This window comes from Lepidothrix coronata, unplaced genomic scaffold (genome assembly GCF_001604755.1).
Source record: "Lepidothrix coronata isolate B3197 unplaced genomic scaffold, Lepidothrix_coronata-1.0 Scaffold267, whole genome shotgun sequence".
Classification (NCBI taxonomy): Eukaryota; Metazoa; Chordata; class Aves; order Passeriformes; family Pipridae; genus Lepidothrix; species Lepidothrix coronata.
Window position 1 is genome coordinate 1,929,959 of NW_016690447.1, and position 20,574 is coordinate 1,950,532.

Sequence of the window (20,574 nt, forward strand, 5' to 3'; positions counted from 1 at the left end):
ACTTCCCCACGGAACTGAGCCATGTGTGCCTACTTTGCTGGACAGCAGCTTGTCTTCATTTTTGGGTAAATGCTCCTGTTAATGAGCCCATTAAGAAAACACAATTGTGAACTCTGGCTGGCAGAGGTCTTAGTATACTGAGCAGCTCTGGGCTTTGGAAAAATCACTTTACATTTTTATTCAGGCAATAAATATAGTTTGAGCTTGTTATGCCAGCAGGATCCATAGCAGGTCAGTTTATGGCCAGTGATAAGGTGGAGCTGATAACAGAGAAGCACAATTAGCTCAAAAGTAAACCATTAGAGGTAAGAGAAGAAAATTGTTAGATAGTAGCAGTCTCTCAAGGTGAGATCACAGAGCAACACATGAGCCCATCTCTTCAGAAGGAACGTGGTGGAAAGCCCATAAAGGGGTGGTGGCACTTTGTGCCCAACCTCCATCCGCTGTGTACTTCACCCTGACTGTCCTTCGGGAGTGCAGTGACCTCAGGACTGGAAGTATGTGGGCAGGATGCCAGTAGGGGCCTCAGACGCTGCTTGGATTGTTGCTTGCTGCTGGTGCTTGCAATTTGTGCAACAGTCCTGGCCTCTGCTTCAGTTCTTCTGGGAGCAAGTTCAAGGTTCCTCAGATCCAGGTTGCAGGTGGGAAAAACTGGCTCCCCATCAGGGAGTTTCATACATTCATGCCACTAGTACTAGGGAGAGAGCTATATGGGTGCTGAATTGCAAAGTTAGGGCCCAGAATATTGCTCTGCCAAGGACAAGAACTTTGCTGAAGGCAGTGTGTGAATGCTCAGCATTGGAGGTGACACCTCAGTGGACATTGTCCCTGCCCCAGGAGCAACAGGCACTGCAGAGGTCCTAGCACAGACTCATCTCCTGAGAAAGAATGCAAACCTCTGGGTCTAGGGTTGCCAGGAGTGCCTGGGGCCACTTGTTGATTCCTGGGGACAGGAATGCTGGATGTTGTGGCTTCTGGTAAGAGGGGCATGACTGTTTCTCTAATGGCAGATCTGCAACTGCAGAATACTTTCCATCTCCAGCAGCAAGCAAGAGGCTGTGAGCTCTGCCTGGGGAGCACTTGGAGCCAGCTGAGCCTGACACATGCAGCAGAACCAGGAAGCATGGCAAGTGCCAGCAGTGGGAAACTGTGTCTTTCAGGGCTTGGTACCTTGACTTGATATCTAGGCATGTTTGCTGTTTGTTCAGGGCTTAGATCTGAGGTATTTCAGGTGGACTGCTGAAGCCAGTCCGGCCCTTAGACTGCAATTCCATGCTGATTATCCATGTGAACACCAATGGTAATGTCCAGGAGACACCGACCAAGGGAGGAGTACCTATATGATTCTGAGGGTGAAGGTGTAGGACATTAGGGCCAAGGTGGTGTTCTCATTGATCTTGAGAGGACAAGGCTTGGAAGTAGGGCATGGATCATGTGGGTCAACACTTGATTTTGCACAGCAGTCTTTGTGACAGGGCTTTGACTTTGACAACTGTAGGTCTCTCTCAGAGGATGAGGAACAGCTGGGGAGAAAGAGGGTCCACTTGGCAAAACTGGCCAACATGTTGAGAAATACTTTAAGAATGCTTTAGGAATAATAGAGAAGTGAGATTTTGTCATGAAATAGAAGTCTACAGTGGTGGAAAGAAAAAGGTGCAAGGTGACATGAAAAAATGAGATCTCAGGTGTGATAAAACAGGGCAAAGAAAGCCCCACCCCCTAAACATATGTATACAAATGCAAACAGTCTGGGAAACAAGTGAGAAGAACTAAATCTCCACATGCAGCCAATGAGCTGCAGTACCTTTAGAACAAGAGATGTGGTTGCACAGTTGGGCTGCTGCAGATCAACTCAGTGGAGATGGACTTGGGGATTTTATTGAACTGAGATCACAGCAAGCTGAAAATACAACTGGTAGAAAGAACGTCAACAGCATCTTCGGTTGTATTAACAGGAACACACCCAGTAGATCCAGAGAAGTGATTTGTTAAATGACATACAGAATCCAGTTTTGGGCTCCACAAAATGGGAATAACAGGAACAAAGTGCATCAAGTTCAGCAGATGGTCACAAAGATGGGGGAGAGAACTGGAGCATATGTGGTATGAGAAGAGGCTAAGGCTTTTTTTTTGCCTGCAGAGGAGACTTCAGAGGGACCCGAAGCTCTACAATGTCAGGCAGGCTTCCAGTTTCCACAAGAAAGTTGTTTATTACACGGATCCAGGCTTTTCACACTGGTGCACTGTAGGAGAATGAGAGACACTGGGCATAGATTCAGTTGAGAGAAACTTGAATTGGATACAAGGACAAGCTTTCTCATTGTGGGGACTTGTCAGGCAGTGAACCAGGCTGCCGAGAAGAGGCTGTGCAGCCTTCCTACTCGGAGGTTTTCAAGACCAGACTAAGCAAAGCTCTGAGCAACTTGGTCTGACCTCACAGATGACAGGAGGGTGAACCAAAAAATTCCTGAAGTACTATCCCACTTGAGTTACCCACAGTCCTGCCCCTGCTGCCTCCCAAAACTCAAATCCAATATTTGGAAATGTTTGGAGCCTTTTTTTGTTTGTTTGTTTGTTTGCGTGTTTGTTTGTTCTCTTTAGTACTGGTTGCTTCTTTCAGTATATTTCATATACAAATGAACCTTTATTTTTAAGATTCAAGTTTTGGCCTGGTACCCAGTAGCAGAAATTCCTTTTCATTAGCCTATATTGTCCTACAATCAACAGTTGTAGGCTACTGTCCTATAACAGCATCTCAATGTGTACAATTTAAAATCAACATCATAATTTCTTCATGCTTTTCATGTCCTGTGAAAATAAGAAAAAATATATGGAAGCTGCTGGCTTTATTATTAATTTATGGTCACTGTACACCATCCCTTCAGTCACACGAACTTTAGAAAGAACACTTGCTACAGTATTCTTATTAGTTTAGCATTTAACCTATTCCCAGCTTCTAAACACTCACTTCTGAGAGACTGAAAAATTCAAGGTTAATGACTCAAACAATCAGCCTTTTGCAAAAGCAGCAGATGCTTTGCTGAGACCAGGTTTATGCCACCCCAGCAAAGGGGAGGAGGAGACTTTTTGGGGTATGTGGTGGCGAAACCTCCAATCTGCGTAAGAACAGCCCGGGTGCAGAGGGAATGTGCACCCACAGCCAGAGGATGACCATGGCACACCAACCTTGGTTTAGCAACAAGATGAGTTTTGAGCCAGATAAGGGAAAAGGCCAGTAAGAAGGCAGATTCTGTGAGGTAGGATAATGCTTTTTATCATGCCTTCCAATAAAGCTCAGGTATAAAACTCTCCCCAGAGGGATGTATCGGGACATTCACATGTAGGCCTGAGGGTTTTCATCCTTTCTGATGGGGAATAACTGCCTCAACTACAGTGGTGTGAGAGGCAGCTGTCATGTCTTAGAAGGGGTCATAAACCATCAAGGACCCCCAAGGCACCCCCAGACTCATTTCTGAGGCCTTCCACCAGAGGACTGCATGCACGCACAGTGTTATATCAGACAGTGTAAAACTCCCGCCAGGGGAGGTACCTGGTCATTCTCACCTGAACCTAAACATGTATTAACCCATTGAAATTTTGGTTTCATGGGCCCCCAGCCCCAGTGGATCAAGACTGTGACCATCACCTTTACCAACAGGCATCAAAATTTGTCCACAGGTGGTGATATCTTCCCTCTCTATTATCTAATCTTATCCTTTCTTTCTCTTATGTTTTCTTCAGTGATATTTTTATACTTTTATATTGCTGTATTTCTATAGATAATAACCAAAATGGCTACATAACTCCTTTCCATGGCAACTAAATTGTTTCAAAATAGACCTGCCATATATATATATATATATATATATGTATATTTATACAGTGGTCATTCAGCCAGTCATTCAGTCATTTCACCCTAATCCACCCCAAGGCATCTATTAGCAAGAACCTCAGTTACCCCACCTCATGAGGTGGGCCATAACAACTTTAAGAACAACCAACCAACCAACCAACCAACCAAATGTGAATAGGAGCTGGGGTAGACTGTATCCTGCAGCTGACTCCTGATCACATACAGCTTTGTGACACTCATGAAAGGATGTCAGTCAAGTATTTATACCCAAAGTCATCTCCTCATAACTTTCATGAGTGTTTGTTGATGTTATGATTTCTGCCTAACTTGACTGCAGTTTCATTATTTGCAGTGGTTTCAGCATTTGGTGTTCATCCAAGTTTTCCCATCCAGTGGGAAAACTGACAGAATTACACTCTCTGTCTGAGAGAATATCAAAACTATTTTGGCTGGAGACCAACTACAAGACTCACCTATATCTATAGACTCACAAATAGTTAAAGAATAATTTAAATTGTAAATTCGTTGTGAGAAGTCTGTCATGAGGTCATGAGGTTTGTGTCTGGTCCAACCTTCCCTCTGAAAGCCAGGCCAATAGTGTTGTTCAGAGACTTAAGCAGTTGAATTTTGAATATATTGAGGAAATGAGATCTCCTGACCTTGTTGGCAACCTGTTGCAGTGCTTCGCTGCTGCAACTGTAGAAAAAGCATACCTAACATCAAATCAGAATGCCATGTCCTCCAATTTGTGTCCATTACCTTTTTTATTTCTACTGTGCACATTTGAGAAGTATCTGGCTTCTCTATACCAACCCACTAGGTAGCTGCAGACAGCAATAATATTTCCCTTTTCATCTTTAGAAAAGTCTGTCTTTACTCATTACAGTGTTCTGAAACTGCCACCTTCCGTTCCTCTCTATCAGTTGTCAGAGCGGTTGCTATTCACTCTGGTAGAAGCAGTCTCAATCCCTTGACCAGAACACAAGACCTTTATTCCTTCCCCTAGTTTCACATATTTTTTTGTGGTGGTGATGTTTCTAACATCTTCACTGATATAGGAATTCCTGATTCTGTCTGACTTTATGCTTTTTGCACTTGTAATATCTCTTTTTACAACAGATTTTTACCCATCTCATGTTGTTTCTGGGTGTCACTGAGGAATTTCCACCTCATCCAGGAACATGCTCGTTTAGTGCCCACATGTCCTTTAGAAGATCTAAGTAAGTTCCTCATTTTTTTCTTAGCCTGCAGTTTACTAACACAGATGGTCAGACTCTGCCATATGCTGTTTCCTCAGGATTTTTCTTACAGTGGGTTGCACTCATAAAGTGCTCTGTGTGAACAAGGGCTTTTAAATAATTGTCCAATAGGACCCCATCAAGATCAATTCTTAAATCTCAAATTGTTCGTTCTTCTCCAATACTAACCATTCAAGAAGATATATGTCTTCTGCTGGATGTCTGGTAAACAAATTCACCTGATGAAATGCAAGATTTCTTATCCCTATTTGTAAACCCGGGTTTTGTATTCTGGTCTTTATGTAAACTTCTGACTCCCAGTAAGTCCTGGAACCACATTATTTGAAGGCAGGTTAAAAACTGAGGCACTTTCATTCCAAATCTTTAGACCCAATCAATCTTGATGAATGTGGGATCTCAGTAAACTTCAGATACCTGTGGCAGAGATACATAGATCTACACTTGTACTGGCACTTCAGGGATGCAATTCCTATTATCTGAGCTGCAAGTCAGATAAGTCAGACTATAGACACCTGTTTCTTTCCACCACTTAAGAAGGGGGTCTGGGAGGTCAGCCTTGAGTGGGCTGTATCTAGGACAGATGTTTAAAATTAAACAAGAATCTCCTCACTTTTGAATTCTTCCTTACCTCAAGGGTCCTTGTGTCTAGAAATGCCTAACAATGTCAATTTTTTTGAACAACAAAAGTAACAGTTGATTTCCGCACAAAACCCCATAAACTTAAAATAGTGCAACTGCAGGTCACATTGAAAGAACATTATGTGCCCTTTGGGCATATGAGCTTAAAAAATTAATTAAAGGAGCTGTAGCTGATTATCTTTCTCCTATGACCTACAACTAAATCTGCGGGCCTAGTGCTGTCCTCATTTATAAAAGTTAGTATTATTACAGAATCTACATAGATTAAATACAGTTGAGTGAGGCTCACAGAAAACACCTCTTACTGAACTTATAATATTTCTATTTGTTATCATAATATTTTTATATACAACAGATATACACAGATGTGACAGCGAAACAGAGACAGACAAATGAAATAGAAAACTTTAAATTAAATAATTTATTTCCCCAGAGGAAAAAAAAATACTGCTTCTGAAATACCAGTGGAGAAACATTGTTCTCAAGATGAGAAAAAAACATCAAATAAGAGAAAAGTGTGACCTGTTTAAAAGGTCATCTAATCCTTCTTTTCCTCTAGGCAGGATAAACTAAAGCTACATTGGTTTTTTACAGATGTTTCATTAATCTCTTCTTTAAAGCTTGCAAAGACAGGCATTTGAAAATTTCTTTGGCAATTTATCCTTTGTGCTTAACTATTCTTAGCAGAAAATTCTGTCCCTGTAAATCTCCTTTGCAGCAATTTTAGCACATTGTCCTACTCGAGCAAAATGTTTAATTCTATCTTCTTGGCAGTACGTTTTAGGAATTTGAAAACCATTAAGATATATCTTTCTTCTACTTTCTAGATTAAAAGACATCTGTTCTTCAAAAATTTCTTGATGGGTCACAGGTGTTATTTTACCTTTGTCACTCTCATTGCTATTTACTGTGGCTCCTTGAACTGTTCACATTTTTGAAATGAAGTTGCATGAAAAATTTCTGCTGATATCTAGAACATGCAAAATGGAGCAGAAGAATTATTCAGCTTATTTTAACATGTAATCCACTTGTTTTTACAACAAAGCCATAAAATAATAGAAATCGAGGAAATCAGAGAATTGTTAGGGTTTGAAGGGACCATCTTGTTCCAATACCTGACATGGCCAGGGACACCCCAACCTGGCCTTCCAGGGATGGGGCAGCTACAAAAAATGTTGATTCATGTTTAGCAGTGATGTCCTACGATTCCTGATCCTTTTCTGATTAAATTACCCAGTTATTCTACATTTGGGTTTTGTGGAATTATGAAGGGCTTGGCTTTTGCTGAGGTACAGACACAGGTAAAACTGAGATCACAGCAAATGCCCATTTGTTTGAAGGAGTAGAGTTCTGGTGAGGAGCTAGAAAATTTTGAACAAAGTCATTGTTTGACTTCCCAGTTAAGGTATAGTCACTCACGCAACAATAAAACCCCAGTGCTACAACAGAAAATAGATGGAGCTCCAACAGGTACTGCAGGAACTGTCTTCTTCTCCCCTGTGGTCAACTACCTCCCTGAGTCAGGTTTCTTGAAGTCCAAGAAATTGAATTACAGATACAGCAAAAAAGTTAATGTCCCTGCAAGATGATAGTCATATATTTCCTTGCCCTCAGAATTCCGTTCATGTTTGGAGACTCTGCTGATGAATGAGGTTTATAAGTGATCTGCTGTTGAAAGTTACATGAGCAATGGGACTTGTAGCAGCAAGAGCAGTTTGGTTCCATGCCTCCAGAGCAGGTATTTCCTTTGTAGGTATTCTGCAAACAAGGCATTTTGACAGGACAAAATGCAAGTGGTCATGACCTCTTTGAGCACTGATGGCACAAGAAAGGGTGGGGGAGGGTTTGGGAAAGAGAATTTAAGCCCTTAGATGTAAAACTAAAGATCAGGACACCCTTTCATTAGCTTTATTTATTTTCTGGTTCAGCCCCCCGGATGAGATAAAAAGGCAGAGCAAGGCCTCAGCGTGAACTGGGAAAATGTGATGGGGAGAGGAGCACAGAATGACTAGGAGTGAGAGAATTTTTGGAATATATGGAATTTAGACAATTGACATGAACAATGACCGTGTTTATGTTGGACATGATGATTAATTACGATATATGGCAGAGTAGACAAGGAAACTCAATGATCAGGAGCAGTCAAAAAAGTCAGAAAAATGTCTCAAAAGAGGGAATTTGCATAAGACATGCAAAAGAAGAAAAGAAGTGAAAAACCCAGGAAGCATCTGTATGCTTGTCTGTGAATCCAGATTGTTTATCTATTTTGAATGCTGCATGCAGCTGTGGGCTGCCCATCTTAAAAAAACAAAAACAAAAACAAAAAACAAGCAGTAAGCCAAAAATTATAAACAAGGATAATCTGGACTTCTCGCAAAGAGAGAGTGAATAGTTTACAGGGCTCCCCAATTTGGAAAACAGGCAACTGCATGGAATGTATGATGGGCATGAATGATTGGGCTTGAATGATTTGAGTACCATTATTTTGTGTCTCTCACACGAAAAGAAGTAGGAGAATATTACCTGACATGAGCTTTAAAGTAAACGTAAGGCAGTCTTTTTTTATATATGACTAGTTCATTTCCTCAGGGAAATAAGGATTTGAAAGGTTTGTGTGAAAAATTGATAGCTTTTAAAAAAATGCAGAGGCGGAGTCTGTTTCAAACTGTGAAGCAGAATGCCAGGACCTGGAAGACTGCTCTATTTTTTAAGCACATACTCCGGGATCCTGTTGTGGATGAGATATTGAACTAGATAAGCCCTTATTGGGTTTGCCATTTGCATATCCTGTTAGAACTTTCAAAAAGCATGTCTGAGGAACACTCTGAGCCAGGCTCTAACTCTGTTCTCCATTGGTTTTTACTCCTCTCTCTCCCACATATCCCTACTTCCCCATCTCTTTTTTCCTGTAAGTTCCATCAGTTCTAGCACTAGCAGACTATTCTGGTGAGTTACTGCAGGTCCCCAAATTATGATTTATATTGGGAATCACTGTATTATACAGTGACAGAGTCCCTAGTAGGGCTTTCCCCATACTCTTCTAATGTAAAAAATGACATCTCATATTCCCTAAATCCAGAATAGTAGAAGTTCCATGGATGAATGTGTGTCAGTGGTAGTAGCTTTATTCTATCCACGGCAAGCAGCAGAAATCATTGACATTGGAAACAAAAACTTTTTTTTTCAAGTCAAAACCAGAGAAAATAACTGAACAAAATCAATTTTCCTCCTCTGTCTTTAGCTTTTCCCTAATACCTGAGGCAACAATGGCAAAAAACAGCTCAGGGAAGAAGGTTCGAATGTAAACTGCTGCCCTGGGGATAGGGTTGGCCATAAGCACCTCCCGCTTCTTCCTGCTCACTGTGCGCAAGACTTCCTCTGCTACCTCCACTGGGTGTACACCATATGCCACCTTCCTGAAAAAGACTGTAAATCAGAGAGGAGTGAGAGCTACAGACAGGCAGACAAACAGACAGACACTCTGAGGGAATGGTGGTGAAGATACACAACTAGTGCATCAGTCAAATCAGTTAAATTCCTACATACTTTTAAGCCCTTATCCACTCTATTCTCTTTCTCAGTATGTCCCTAAGATTTTTTTACAACTTTGAGGTAAAATCTTTACAGTCCCTAAGAGAAGGAACAACCTGAGTGTACTGGAACCTTTGGACCTTCCATGCTTTCCTCCCTCTCTATTCTTGATGCCCTGGTGTATTTATTTTCTCACATAATGTTGTCTCTTTCCATGTTCCTTCTCTTTTCACCAGGCTTATCTTACCTCTCTAATATCTCTTTTCTTTTGCTATCCATACCACTCATCCTTTCTGTCATTTCCATTATTTTACCTATGCTCCTATCTTCACCCTGAAAAAGCTTCCATTCTGCTACATAGGCCCCATCTTCATCCATCAAAACTTACATTTCCAAATAGATGCCTCCCAGTTGCCAGGTGCTGGTTGGCGATGGTATGAACAGATGAAAGTTGGATTCACAGTGCTGACAGAAATATCAAATTCTTCCATTTCAGCTCTAAGACAATCAAAAAAACCTACAGCAGCATGCTTGGAGGCAGCATCTAAAAGAAAAAAACCCACATATGCATGTTTAGAGATATGATTGCATGGATGTAGATGTATGATAGTGCTCCATAAGGCACCAATGTTTGGGAAAATGAACATGGAATAAGTAGCCAAAAGGCAAAAGAACAGTGAATTATTTCACCCAGTGAAATTATCATATGACATATTCGAAACAAGCAGTAAGAAATTATTTTTATAGGACAACTGTGCATGAGGTATGGAGGCAGTCTCCTGGACATGTCAAAAAGCATTTCCCAGCTGGAAATAGTCTTGGGTTTGGGAATGACCTAGGTTAGAGAATAACACTTCTATTATCTCTACAGTTCAAAAATGTCTTTGGTGGATGGAACTGTCCCTGAGATGAGTCCCCACACCCTCTGTTTCTGCACTTTGCAACACATCCCTAAAATGCAGTGAAATACATGTGCATTGCTGGAATGCAGGAGTACTAATGTTTTGTACACTAATTGGGACTTTGCCCTGCAGCAGCAATCCGAGCTACTTTTAACATTAATGTGAAAGTAACTGAATGTCAAGACTTTTTTAATCTGCTTTTAGTGTCTTTTTATTGAGGATGGTATTAAAGCAAGATGATAATATGTGAACCTTGACCAAAAAATGGAACTGTGTGTTCAGTGCAGCAGAGCTGCAAAGCACTCATTCACATTTTATTTGACTCAATTTACAGTGAAAATCAACCTGTGTGTAATATAATCTAAACAATGGCACAGGGGCTCTGGGAATGGAGAGATGTTTCTCCATTCATTTATCTTGACATTCTTTCTTCTGGCAGCTTCATTTCATGCCACATAAATATTAATAGGGGCATCTCTGCTCTTCTGCTTCTCATGGTTTTATACACAAAGAGTGTATCTTGACACAATTATCTGTATCCTAGATGGAAACCATTCCAGATGTCACATCAATGCGTTGTTTCTTTTTTGAGCCTTTTTTGTAGTCCTTATACTTCTTTAGAATGGGACACCAAAATTGCACACAGGTTCAAGATGTGGGCATTGCATAGATTTATGCATAAATGTACAAAGACATAAAGATAGGTTTTATTTTATTTTCTCTACTGCTTTCCTTACAGTTTCTGTCACTGTAATTTGCTTCCATGGAACCAAACATCACAATCCTGAGGTCTTGCAGACCTTTTAATTCAGAGTCCATTGTTCGCTCTGACCTCCTGTCAAGCTAAGAATTTCTATTTACATCCATCCCAAGTTTAAAATGCCTATTTATATCTATCCTATATTTTTTGTCCACTAACTTTGTATTTCAGTCATGCAAAGACCTTTCATCATAATTCAGGACAGCCTAGTTTCCTTAGAGCTTTGGATTAAAGACCTTCTTGAAAAATTTCTAGAAAGTCAAGCAGAATACAATTACTACATCTCCTTTTAAACTCCCACACATAAATCCATTAGAGGCATGAGGCTCACTTTGCAAAGCAGTAGCTTGTATCTACCCAAATTTTATATTTACACACTATACTTCATTATGGCTTGTACCAATATGCCCAAGTATAGATGTAGATATATATTCTATCTATACAATATATATATTTACATATATATTATATATATAAAAAAATTGCTGTCACATTTGATATCCTCTAATCCTCAAGTACCTTAGGCAGCATCTTCAAAGGTACTATTTTCACTATTTCTTGCTGAGTTCCACTCCTTCAAAAAAATTTCAGCCAAATACTGTATTAATAGTCTACTGAATTAGGGTGCACTTTTAATAACCTATTATCAGTGTCATGGACTACTCACAAGCTATGCATTGGAATGGTTTTGCTATGTATAACTTACAGGCTGCACGAAATGGGATTCCTATTTTCCCTTGAATGCTATTAATTAGAACAATTTGGCCAGTTCTTCTTGAGATCATGTTGGGAAGAATGGCTGCAAAAACAGAAATGCGAGAAAGAACCACATAAGTAAAAGAGTTTTGTGTATTTAGTGAAAAGGAGTGATGGCTGAATTGTAGATCTCACAACTACCTTTGGTTAATGTTACAGGTCCAAAATAGTTGGCATCCATTATCTTTTTATCAAGTTCCAATGAAATGCTCTGCACTGCTCCTTTCACCTTCATACTTGCATTGTTGATTAGTATATCCACACAGCCATAGCAATTCAGGATTTCCTTAGCTACATCTCGAATGCAGTTTATGTCTGAGATATCCAGAAGTATGAGCTTTGGCGCATATGTCTAATAAAGAAAAGACTCATAGCAATGATAATTGTTATCTAAAAAAATTATTTCTGTTTACTTGTCTTGTAAATTAATTTATCTTGACATTTGAATAAAGTGTTTTTATTATTCTCACATTAACTTCCAGGGGGTTTTTTTAACCTACTCTAGGAAGAAGGTAGTTCAGCAATGACAGCTGGCATTGCTCAGCCTGGAGAAAGCTCTGGGTAGCCCTTCAAGCCACTTTCAGTGCCTAATGGAGCTCCAAGAAAGATCTGGAGCGGGACTTTGAACAAGGGCCTGGAGTGACAGGACAAGGGGAGATGGCTTCCCACTGACAGAGGGCAGGATTAGGTGGGATACTAGGAAGAAATTCCTCCCTGTGAGGGTGGCGAGGCCCTGGCACAGGTTGCCCAGAGAAGCTGTGGCTGTCCCATCCCTGGAAGTGTTCTAGCTGGGATTTGTTCCAAAGAGGTGGAGAAACTAAAAATTATTTTTATCTTTAGACCCACCTCCCAGTCCTTGAGCACACTAATTACAGGAAAAATGCATGACACTTCCTGTACAAATGAAGCATTTGGATCCCTTTCACTCAAATTATCAGGCTAATTTCTCTGCTGAAGATTTCTAGCTGGGTACCTTATTCAGAATGCAGGTGCACTCAGATGATTTACAGGAACTGCCTTGGATTAGCTCAAGAGAGCAGGATTTTGACATTGTGGTCTGAACACCTTCAGAGGCATTTCTTTCTCTCTCTCTCTGACAGAGAGTTATTTTTCCTGGACTCTCTTTGGTGTATTACTTGGGAAACCAAAGTCACCATTAACAGTGAATCATGTTTCTTGTACCTTGTTTTACTGGGTCTAAAAGCACATTGTATACCTGAACAAGGTGTTTACCTCAGGCTATGAATACATACCATACTGGGGTCTGTCACGCTAATTAAGGCATCATACAAGGCTTCTAACTTCTCCCATGTCCTGCCACACAACACAAGCCTTGCTCCTCCTGTGTGAAACACACGAGAACATTCTAGGAGAGAAATACATTCAAAAGAAATAATTACAATAATGACAATTTGATTTTGCTTATTTTGCTTGAAACGAGATGCTGTTTTTGCTAATGACATTGAATCCATGCTTTAAAATTAATAAATTTTGAGAGAATATATATGTATAAAAAAAAGCATTGAAATTTAATAGTACGTGAGTAATAAATTCTAATTTAATGTAATGTTATTATGCACAATTAATAGTACAGCACAATGGCACTGTTTAGTAATGGGATTTAATAACAAAGTAATTGAGAAAAGAACAATATATCTGTTAATGAATAATGGGTTTGAGTTAGAAAAATTTTTCTGAATATATTTCACAGACACTTTTCCTATAAATAAGACTGCATACAAAAATAAACACCCAAGGTCATTACAATACAAACTGCATCTTTTGCAAACCTTCATGTCTGATGCACTATAAAGAAACCAACAAACCTCAGTAAACAGTAACACTAGCTCTGTGTTACCCTCATGAAACTCTTGGCAACACGGAACTCATCTACAACTTTGATAAAGAGCAATATAGAAAAACTCACCGCCCACTGGTGCACAGGTGGAGCACCCATGAGAGAGCCCTTTCTCCTACAGACCCTTCCCTCCAGATGTAACCTACCCCAAGAGCTTTATCTCCTGAGTACTAAACCTTCCCAATAATCAGCAGAGCCATCAGGGATCAGCTTGTTCAGTTACATTCCCCACAGCCTTCCTGAGAAGAGAACTGGAAAGTTTTCTGGGAATGTTGGGCTGGCACAGCATTTTCTTCATTCAGACACGTTCTGAGCTGGGGATTTACCCCAATTTAAGCTAGGTATCTGGGGAAGATTCTTCTCCCTTTTTCATACAAGTGAACTATGACTGTGCTCTTCTGAAACTGGGGACTCACATAGCAAAAGGAACTGGCAGTCAGTGTTACCCATGATCCCCTCTCAGCACAAGACTGCAGCCAACTCATTAGTGCAGGTCTTCGTGGGTGTGTGTGACCAATTCAAGCCAAATTATAAAATATAAGGCTGGACCACCTTGACAACTTCTGTCTGGTCTATTTTCTTCTCTAGGTCGTGTTGAGGGAGAATATATTCCTCATCATCCTCTCAGTTTGACCAAAGACAGGCATTTAAGAATATGGAGCGCAGATACCTCATGGGAATCTTTATGGAATTCACTGTTAGTTGTATCCCTCTGGCAGTTGTAGGCTGCTACAGTGATACAGCTGCACTGAAACAGTCCAGGAACCCGTCAAGGCTGTCCTCCTCACCAGGAAAAGTACTCATTTGCCTGCCTTTTATTTCTCAGAATAGATAATGTCCTGCAGATAGGCCTGAGGATACAACTGATGATGTGTCCAAGGTGCCCCAAACCAGAGGTCTGCTTTGCATGCAGCCAGAGAGTTAGCTGACAATGGATTATATGTACTTTTATGATTGAAAATCAAGAGTTATTTTTCCTGATTAAGTCTTCCAAAAAGCTCTCAGCCTTGGAGCTCTCATGTTTGGTTTCTACATCAAATCTATATGAAAGCTACGTAGTCAGCATTGGAAGAAAATGAATATGGTCTTACAATGCCTTTCAGCCTATTTGTTTTGTCTCAGCTCTTATGGCTTTTGTTGACAATAGAAGAACCCCAGTGCTATGGTTTGCTGTCCTCCAAGAAGCATTTTCTTCATATTTCAATATCCACAAGAAATCCAGTTATGCTCATTACCAATTTAAGATTTCTTAAATGCTCATGTTTCACTAAATATGGATCAATCTTGCATTTTTGCAAACCTGTGCAGCTGGAGGCTTTTATTTAAGCAATCTTTTTCATTATTTACAACAGTAATTTTACGAATGTCTTTCATTTTTTTCTTTTCTAGTGTAGAAAAAATTTTTATTTAAAGCCCAAAAGATTATTTGCCAGTACAACTATACCATTATTTTCCCTATAAACAGCAGTTGGGTCGATCTTATGGAAGAAAATGCAAAAAAGAGTACTGGTCAACAGCAATAAAGGTGAAAAAGGGAAACCAATGATGTCCTCCTCTAGAAGCTTCCTGGACTTTTCTGAGTTATAGCACTCAGAAGAAACAGGAACTAAGTTTCAATAATAATCATAAACCATTGAAAACATCTTCAATCATCATAGTTTTCTTTTTTAACTTTGTTGAATGTTGTCTTTAGTCCAGAAATTCTGGCATGTAGGAAAAAGAATTTGGCTGTTTCTTAAGAGCTCACATATGGAGCTACTGGCCACACAGCCAGTATTTGAAAGCCCTGGACAAATGGTCATCCCATATGCATAAGTGGAGTGCACAGTAAATTTTGCATTATTCATTCAAGCCTGCAAATAACTTCTTGATGTCACCCTATGGGATACTGGTTGTAGATATATTTGGGATAATAAAATAAAAGTGTTGTGAGTTACCTCCTTTTTCATCTCTATGAAAAGGAGGGTGGGGGCAGCACACACACAAACAGTTGCTTTTCTAGCCTCAAGAGACAGGCAACAGCTAGTCACGGGGGGAAAAAAAAGGAAAAAAAAAAAAAGAAGAAAAAAGGGAAAAAAGAAAAAAGAAAAAAGAAAAAAGAGGAAGGAAGGTTAATATGGAAACTCAAGTTAGGAAAATTGTCACCAAGGATCATGCAGTGCTGGAGCAAGACAGCTGGAGAAATGTTCAATAAATGTTCTTTATTCTTGGAGGGTTCCAAGATTTGGCTTGAAGCTACACCCAAACAGATCCAGCACTGGTGATATTTCTGCTCCAAGGGAGATTTTTATCTAGAAACCCAGACATCCTATAATTCTACAACACACCCAATCTCAGCAGGAGTTCTCTGAATCATGCCTCTCCAACAAAAATATTGAAATATAAATGTCCTGGTTCTAGCCAGGGTGGGGGTAACTTTTGCAGCAGCCAGATGTACAGCAGGACCCCAGGGTTGTTCAATCCCACTCCAGCCCTGCACAGGGCAGTCGCATTTTTCCGGTTTGCTGGGTGAGCAGTCAGGTGGCGTCGGTCCCACATGGTGAGTGATTGGTGTGAATCATTTGCTTACCTTGTACCCTCTGTCATTGGTATTGTTGATGTTCATTTTCTTATCTCATTGCTGTTTCCAGTAAATTGTTCTTATTTCAACCCACGATCTCTGCCTTTTGTGTCTCTAATTCTCCTCTCCATCCCACCGCGGGGGGATGGGGGGAGTCAGCGAACAGTGCGTGGTGTTTCAGTGAACACCAAGCTGGGGAATACCATTCCTAAACCATGACAATAACCAACTTGAGAAAATGCACAGTATTATTATCTTCAACTGAACCTGAAATGTATCAGGTAAAGGGAATGACTGAGTGGAATGAGGAGGCCAGAATTATTTCATACCTTGTCCTAAAAGCCTCTGTTGCAGATCTCTGCTCTGTTCTGCTAAGGATTAATTCTGCAGGAGCATTCCCTTTCCCCATCTGTTCTCTCCTTGGGAGTGCAGAGGTTTTAACAGACAGCAAGTCTTCATTAAAAACACCAAAATATAGCCTCGAGCTATGTTTGCCTTATCAGGCACTTGAATCTACTGCCCTTCTAGTGAAGCCTAGAGCAGGACTGTACATAAGCAACGTATGACTCAGTACCTTGTAATCAACAGCACCATGTAGGCAGGAAATAGGAGTCAATAAGTATATCATAGACCCATATGGGTTGGAAAGGATCTTAAAGACCAACCAGTTCCAATCTCCTGCCATGGGCAGGGACACCTTCCACTAAACCAGGTTGCTCCAAGCCCCGTCCAACCTGGCCTTGGCACTTCCAGTGAGGGGGCAAGCCACAGCTTCTCTGGGCAACATGCGCCAGGGCCTCACCATCCTCACAGGGAGGAATTTCTTCCCAATATCCTATCTAATCCTGCCCTCTGTGTCAGTGGAAAGCCATTTCACCTTGTCCGGTCACTCCAGACCCTTGTCCAAAGTCTTTCTCCAGGTCTCTTGGAGTCCCATTAGGTACTGGAAGGGGCTCCAAGGTCTTGCCAGACCTTGTCTCCAGGCCACCCAGGCAATGAGCCATTTAAATAGAAAAACTATCTCATTCCCTTTCCTTCTGTCCTCTGAATTCAGCATTACACATAACCAGGCTGCCCAGTTGGAAATACTGGACGATGTCAAGGGAAGAGGAGTAACATGGGTGATAGAGGGGGCAGAGATACAAACAGCGACAGAGGGATGAGCACTGTCGTTTACAGGGAACAAGAAATGTTGAAATCTTTAAGGGCTGGAAAGAAACATGTGAAAAGTAAGACGACACCTGTTTATATGATTTGCAACTACCTTGCTGTGACAGCCTATGTAATAAGATCTCATAGCAGCAACATGCTAAAAATAGCACTCAGTGTGCTTATAAAACCTCTCATCCTATTGAATTAAATAAATACAAAGCTCTGCAGTTCCTAGAAGTTTATCAACAGTTCCTGTGACTGAGCCTAAAAATATAAATTTAAAAATCATAGTATTTTTTCATAAATATATTTCCTAATTTCTCCTTCATCCAGTCAGTTATGAAATATATACAAGGTAATGTATGCACGTTTTATCACCCAGGGTGGTTCTCTGGCTATTTCTGTTCTCTGTTCTCTGAGAAGAAATGAGACAACTCACCCTTGCCTAGTCCAGAAATGGCATCCGTAATCACCACCACCTTGTTTTGCACCGCTGACTTGGACAATAGCCACCTGACTGACTGGTAAATATAAATAATTCCACTGATCCCTAAGAGAAGCAATGGTAGAGCAAGTACAGCAAGAATACCCATCTCTGTGGGAAACAAAAGACCATATGAGAGTACAGTAATCATAATACACATTAATTATTTTTCAAATATTCTTATCTAAAACCCCAATGTTTTCATATATAGAAAATCCAGTGATCAGAAAACCAAAGGCTTGAAGCAGTAGGTTGTTTTCCAATCAGTGAGTAGTATTATTATTTAACAGACAGGGTAATATTGTTTCTTTTTCTGCTTTTGTCATCTTTGTATGGTCTAGGCAAATCTTGATTCCTCTTATTCAAAATTACTATGTGTTGACAAAACCATAATAGAATGTAGATATATATGTATGTATATATGTACACATATGTACATTCTATTAGGCTTTAAGGTAAAACATAGGCTAAAATATAACACTGAACTTTTAATTACAAACTTTTAATTATATTGCAATTATTAGAAAATAGAAAAAGCTTTTAATCCAAATTTCAGATAAAACTCACAATAGATGTCTTTGCTATTCTAAAAGATAGAGAAAATATAATCACTTACTATGGCTATGAAGACTCCAGATACAGATAAAGCATTCTACTGTATTTTTGTAAATCTTTGTATTACAGGTTTAATTAAGATCCTTTAGCAATTTCATAGAGCATTGATTTGTTGAGGCTGCTAGCCCTGAATGAGAATGGCTATATACAGCCCCGTGACAGAGGCACTGCCAGAGTAAATATAGCATCCACAGTGTGATCCACATGCCTGACCTATGGAGCCCAACAGCTTGGGCAGTCATATTAAAACTCTTCTTACAGTATCAATTCAACTGAACAAAGAACAACCTCTCCTGCCTTGCTTTTCATTGTTCATAATAATGTTTAATTTCTTGTGATTGGCCTTCAATTAACTTTAGACATCAAAACATTTGTGTAAACTCCATAACAACAGGTCTTCAAAACCAAGGAAAAGGTACCATAAAGAAGTTGTCCCTTGCAATAACCATAGTTCAGCAATATGAATGATGTATGAATGTGTCAGGAAAAGGTCTCTGAGCAAGCTGACTTGGGAGTCAGTGCATCATACAGAGCTGCTGCAGGCAGATGAATGCTGGAAAGTAGATGAATGCTGGAAAGCAGATGAGGCTGGCATCCTGTGCTGCCAGGGGCTACAGGCTGCTTTCCACTCTTGGTATCTGCTAGACAGATCTGCCTCTTTCCCAGCAGTTTCAGGACCACATCAACTTTAGGTAGGTGATCTAACTCTTGCATTTCCTGCAGAGAGACATTATCTGTTCATAGAACCACAGAATGGTTTGGATTGGAAGGGATCTTAAAGTGCTTCTCGTTCCACTCCCCTGCCATGGGCAAGGACACCTTCCACTAGACCAGGTTGCTCCAAATCCCATCCAAGCCCCATACATGTTCAAGACTCCAACCCTGAACACTTCTAGGAATGGGGCAACCACAACCTCTCAGGGGCAACCTGAGTAAAGAACTTGCTCCTAACACCTAATCAAATCTCTCCTCTTTTATTTTAAAACTGAACCCCCTTTCCTATCATTATCTGCACATGTAAAAAGTTGTTCTCCCTCTTTTTTATAAGCCCCCTTCACGTACTGGAAGGCTGCAATGCGGTCTCTCCAGAGCCCTCTCTTCTCCAGGCTGAACACCCCAGCTCTCTCAGCCTGTCTTCAGAGCAGAGGTGTTCCAGTCCTCAGAACAACTTCGTGGCCTCCTCTCGACTCCTTCAACAGGGCCACATCCTTCTTGTGCTGAGGATCTCAGACCTGGACACAGTACTCCAGGGAAGGTCACAGAAGGGCAGAGTAGCTGTGATTGTTAACCTGACAATCACACTTAACGAGTTGACCTTTGAGGTTCTAGGGAGAAGGCGGCTTTACCATAAATCATCCCTGTTTTGTTTTTTCAAAAAATTGTATCACTGTCTTAAAACTGAAGTTCTGACAACCACATTCACACTTCTGTTTGTGCTGTGTACCTGGCCATCTAAACTCCAATTTTCATCTCCAGTTAGAGAATGTAATCCTATAAATGATGAGTCACTGATGTCGGAGCATTCTAACAAAGAACAAAGACTTCGTGGTTAGGTCTGCAGATACCAGGACAGTGGTAGTTTTTGATGAGTGGGAATGGGTAGAAGGTTATTTAAGAGGGTGTAGAAGGGGACTTTTAGACTTAGTTTGTAAACCTAACTTGCTCTAGAAGCTAATGATTTCAGGAAGCAAGATGTGTATTCTTGTCCGTGAAAGCTGATGTTGCCTGCCAAAGAACTCATGATTTAAGGTTTAAGATTTCCAAACCACAGAATTGTATAATGTGCCAATGCTTGAAACATTGCATGTATTTCTTTCTCAAACAACTCCATCATGAATGACAGATATGAATAAATACTTGTTTTCCAATACAAAATGGTCACGGTGTCCTGTAATGTACATCAGTTTCTACAGGAAAATGTAAAAACATTAAGTCAAATGAGCTGAGAAGTTGTGCCAAGCCACCTGCAGCAACAGAGAGGAAATCGGATTTTCCATCATTCTTAAAGCCCCAGCTATCTTCTCTTACTTTTAAAGCATCAGCTTTTAATAAACAAATGTGCAGTTCCCTATCAACAACTGAGCTAGTTTGTTCCTTTAATGGAACATGATGTGTTGTTTGTTTAATTCATTCAGGGTTTTGGAAATATTTATTTTTGGGAAGGTTAAACATTAAAAAAAAAAAAAAAGCACACACTAAAGATAT

At 40.3% G+C, this 20,574-nt stretch overlaps 1 protein-coding gene across 1 annotated transcript; it reads right to left on the minus strand.

The window, feature by feature from the left end:
• Positions 1-6,720: 6,720 nt before the first annotated feature.
• Positions 6,721-18,576, minus strand: DHRS7C (dehydrogenase/reductase 7C). Its single transcript, XM_017835968.1, has 7 exons — positions 18,371-18,576; positions 17,710-17,865; positions 12,954-13,066; positions 11,842-12,052; positions 11,651-11,743; positions 9,671-9,826; positions 6,721-9,177 (listed from the first exon to the last, which is right to left on the minus strand). Exons 2-7 carry the CDS (start codon positions 17,861-17,863, stop codon positions 8,969-8,971), a joined length of 936 nt encoding a protein of 311 aa, XP_017691457.1. The 5' UTR covers positions 17,864-17,865; positions 18,371-18,576; the 3' UTR covers positions 6,721-8,968.
• Positions 18,577-20,574: the final 1,998 nt, after the last annotated feature.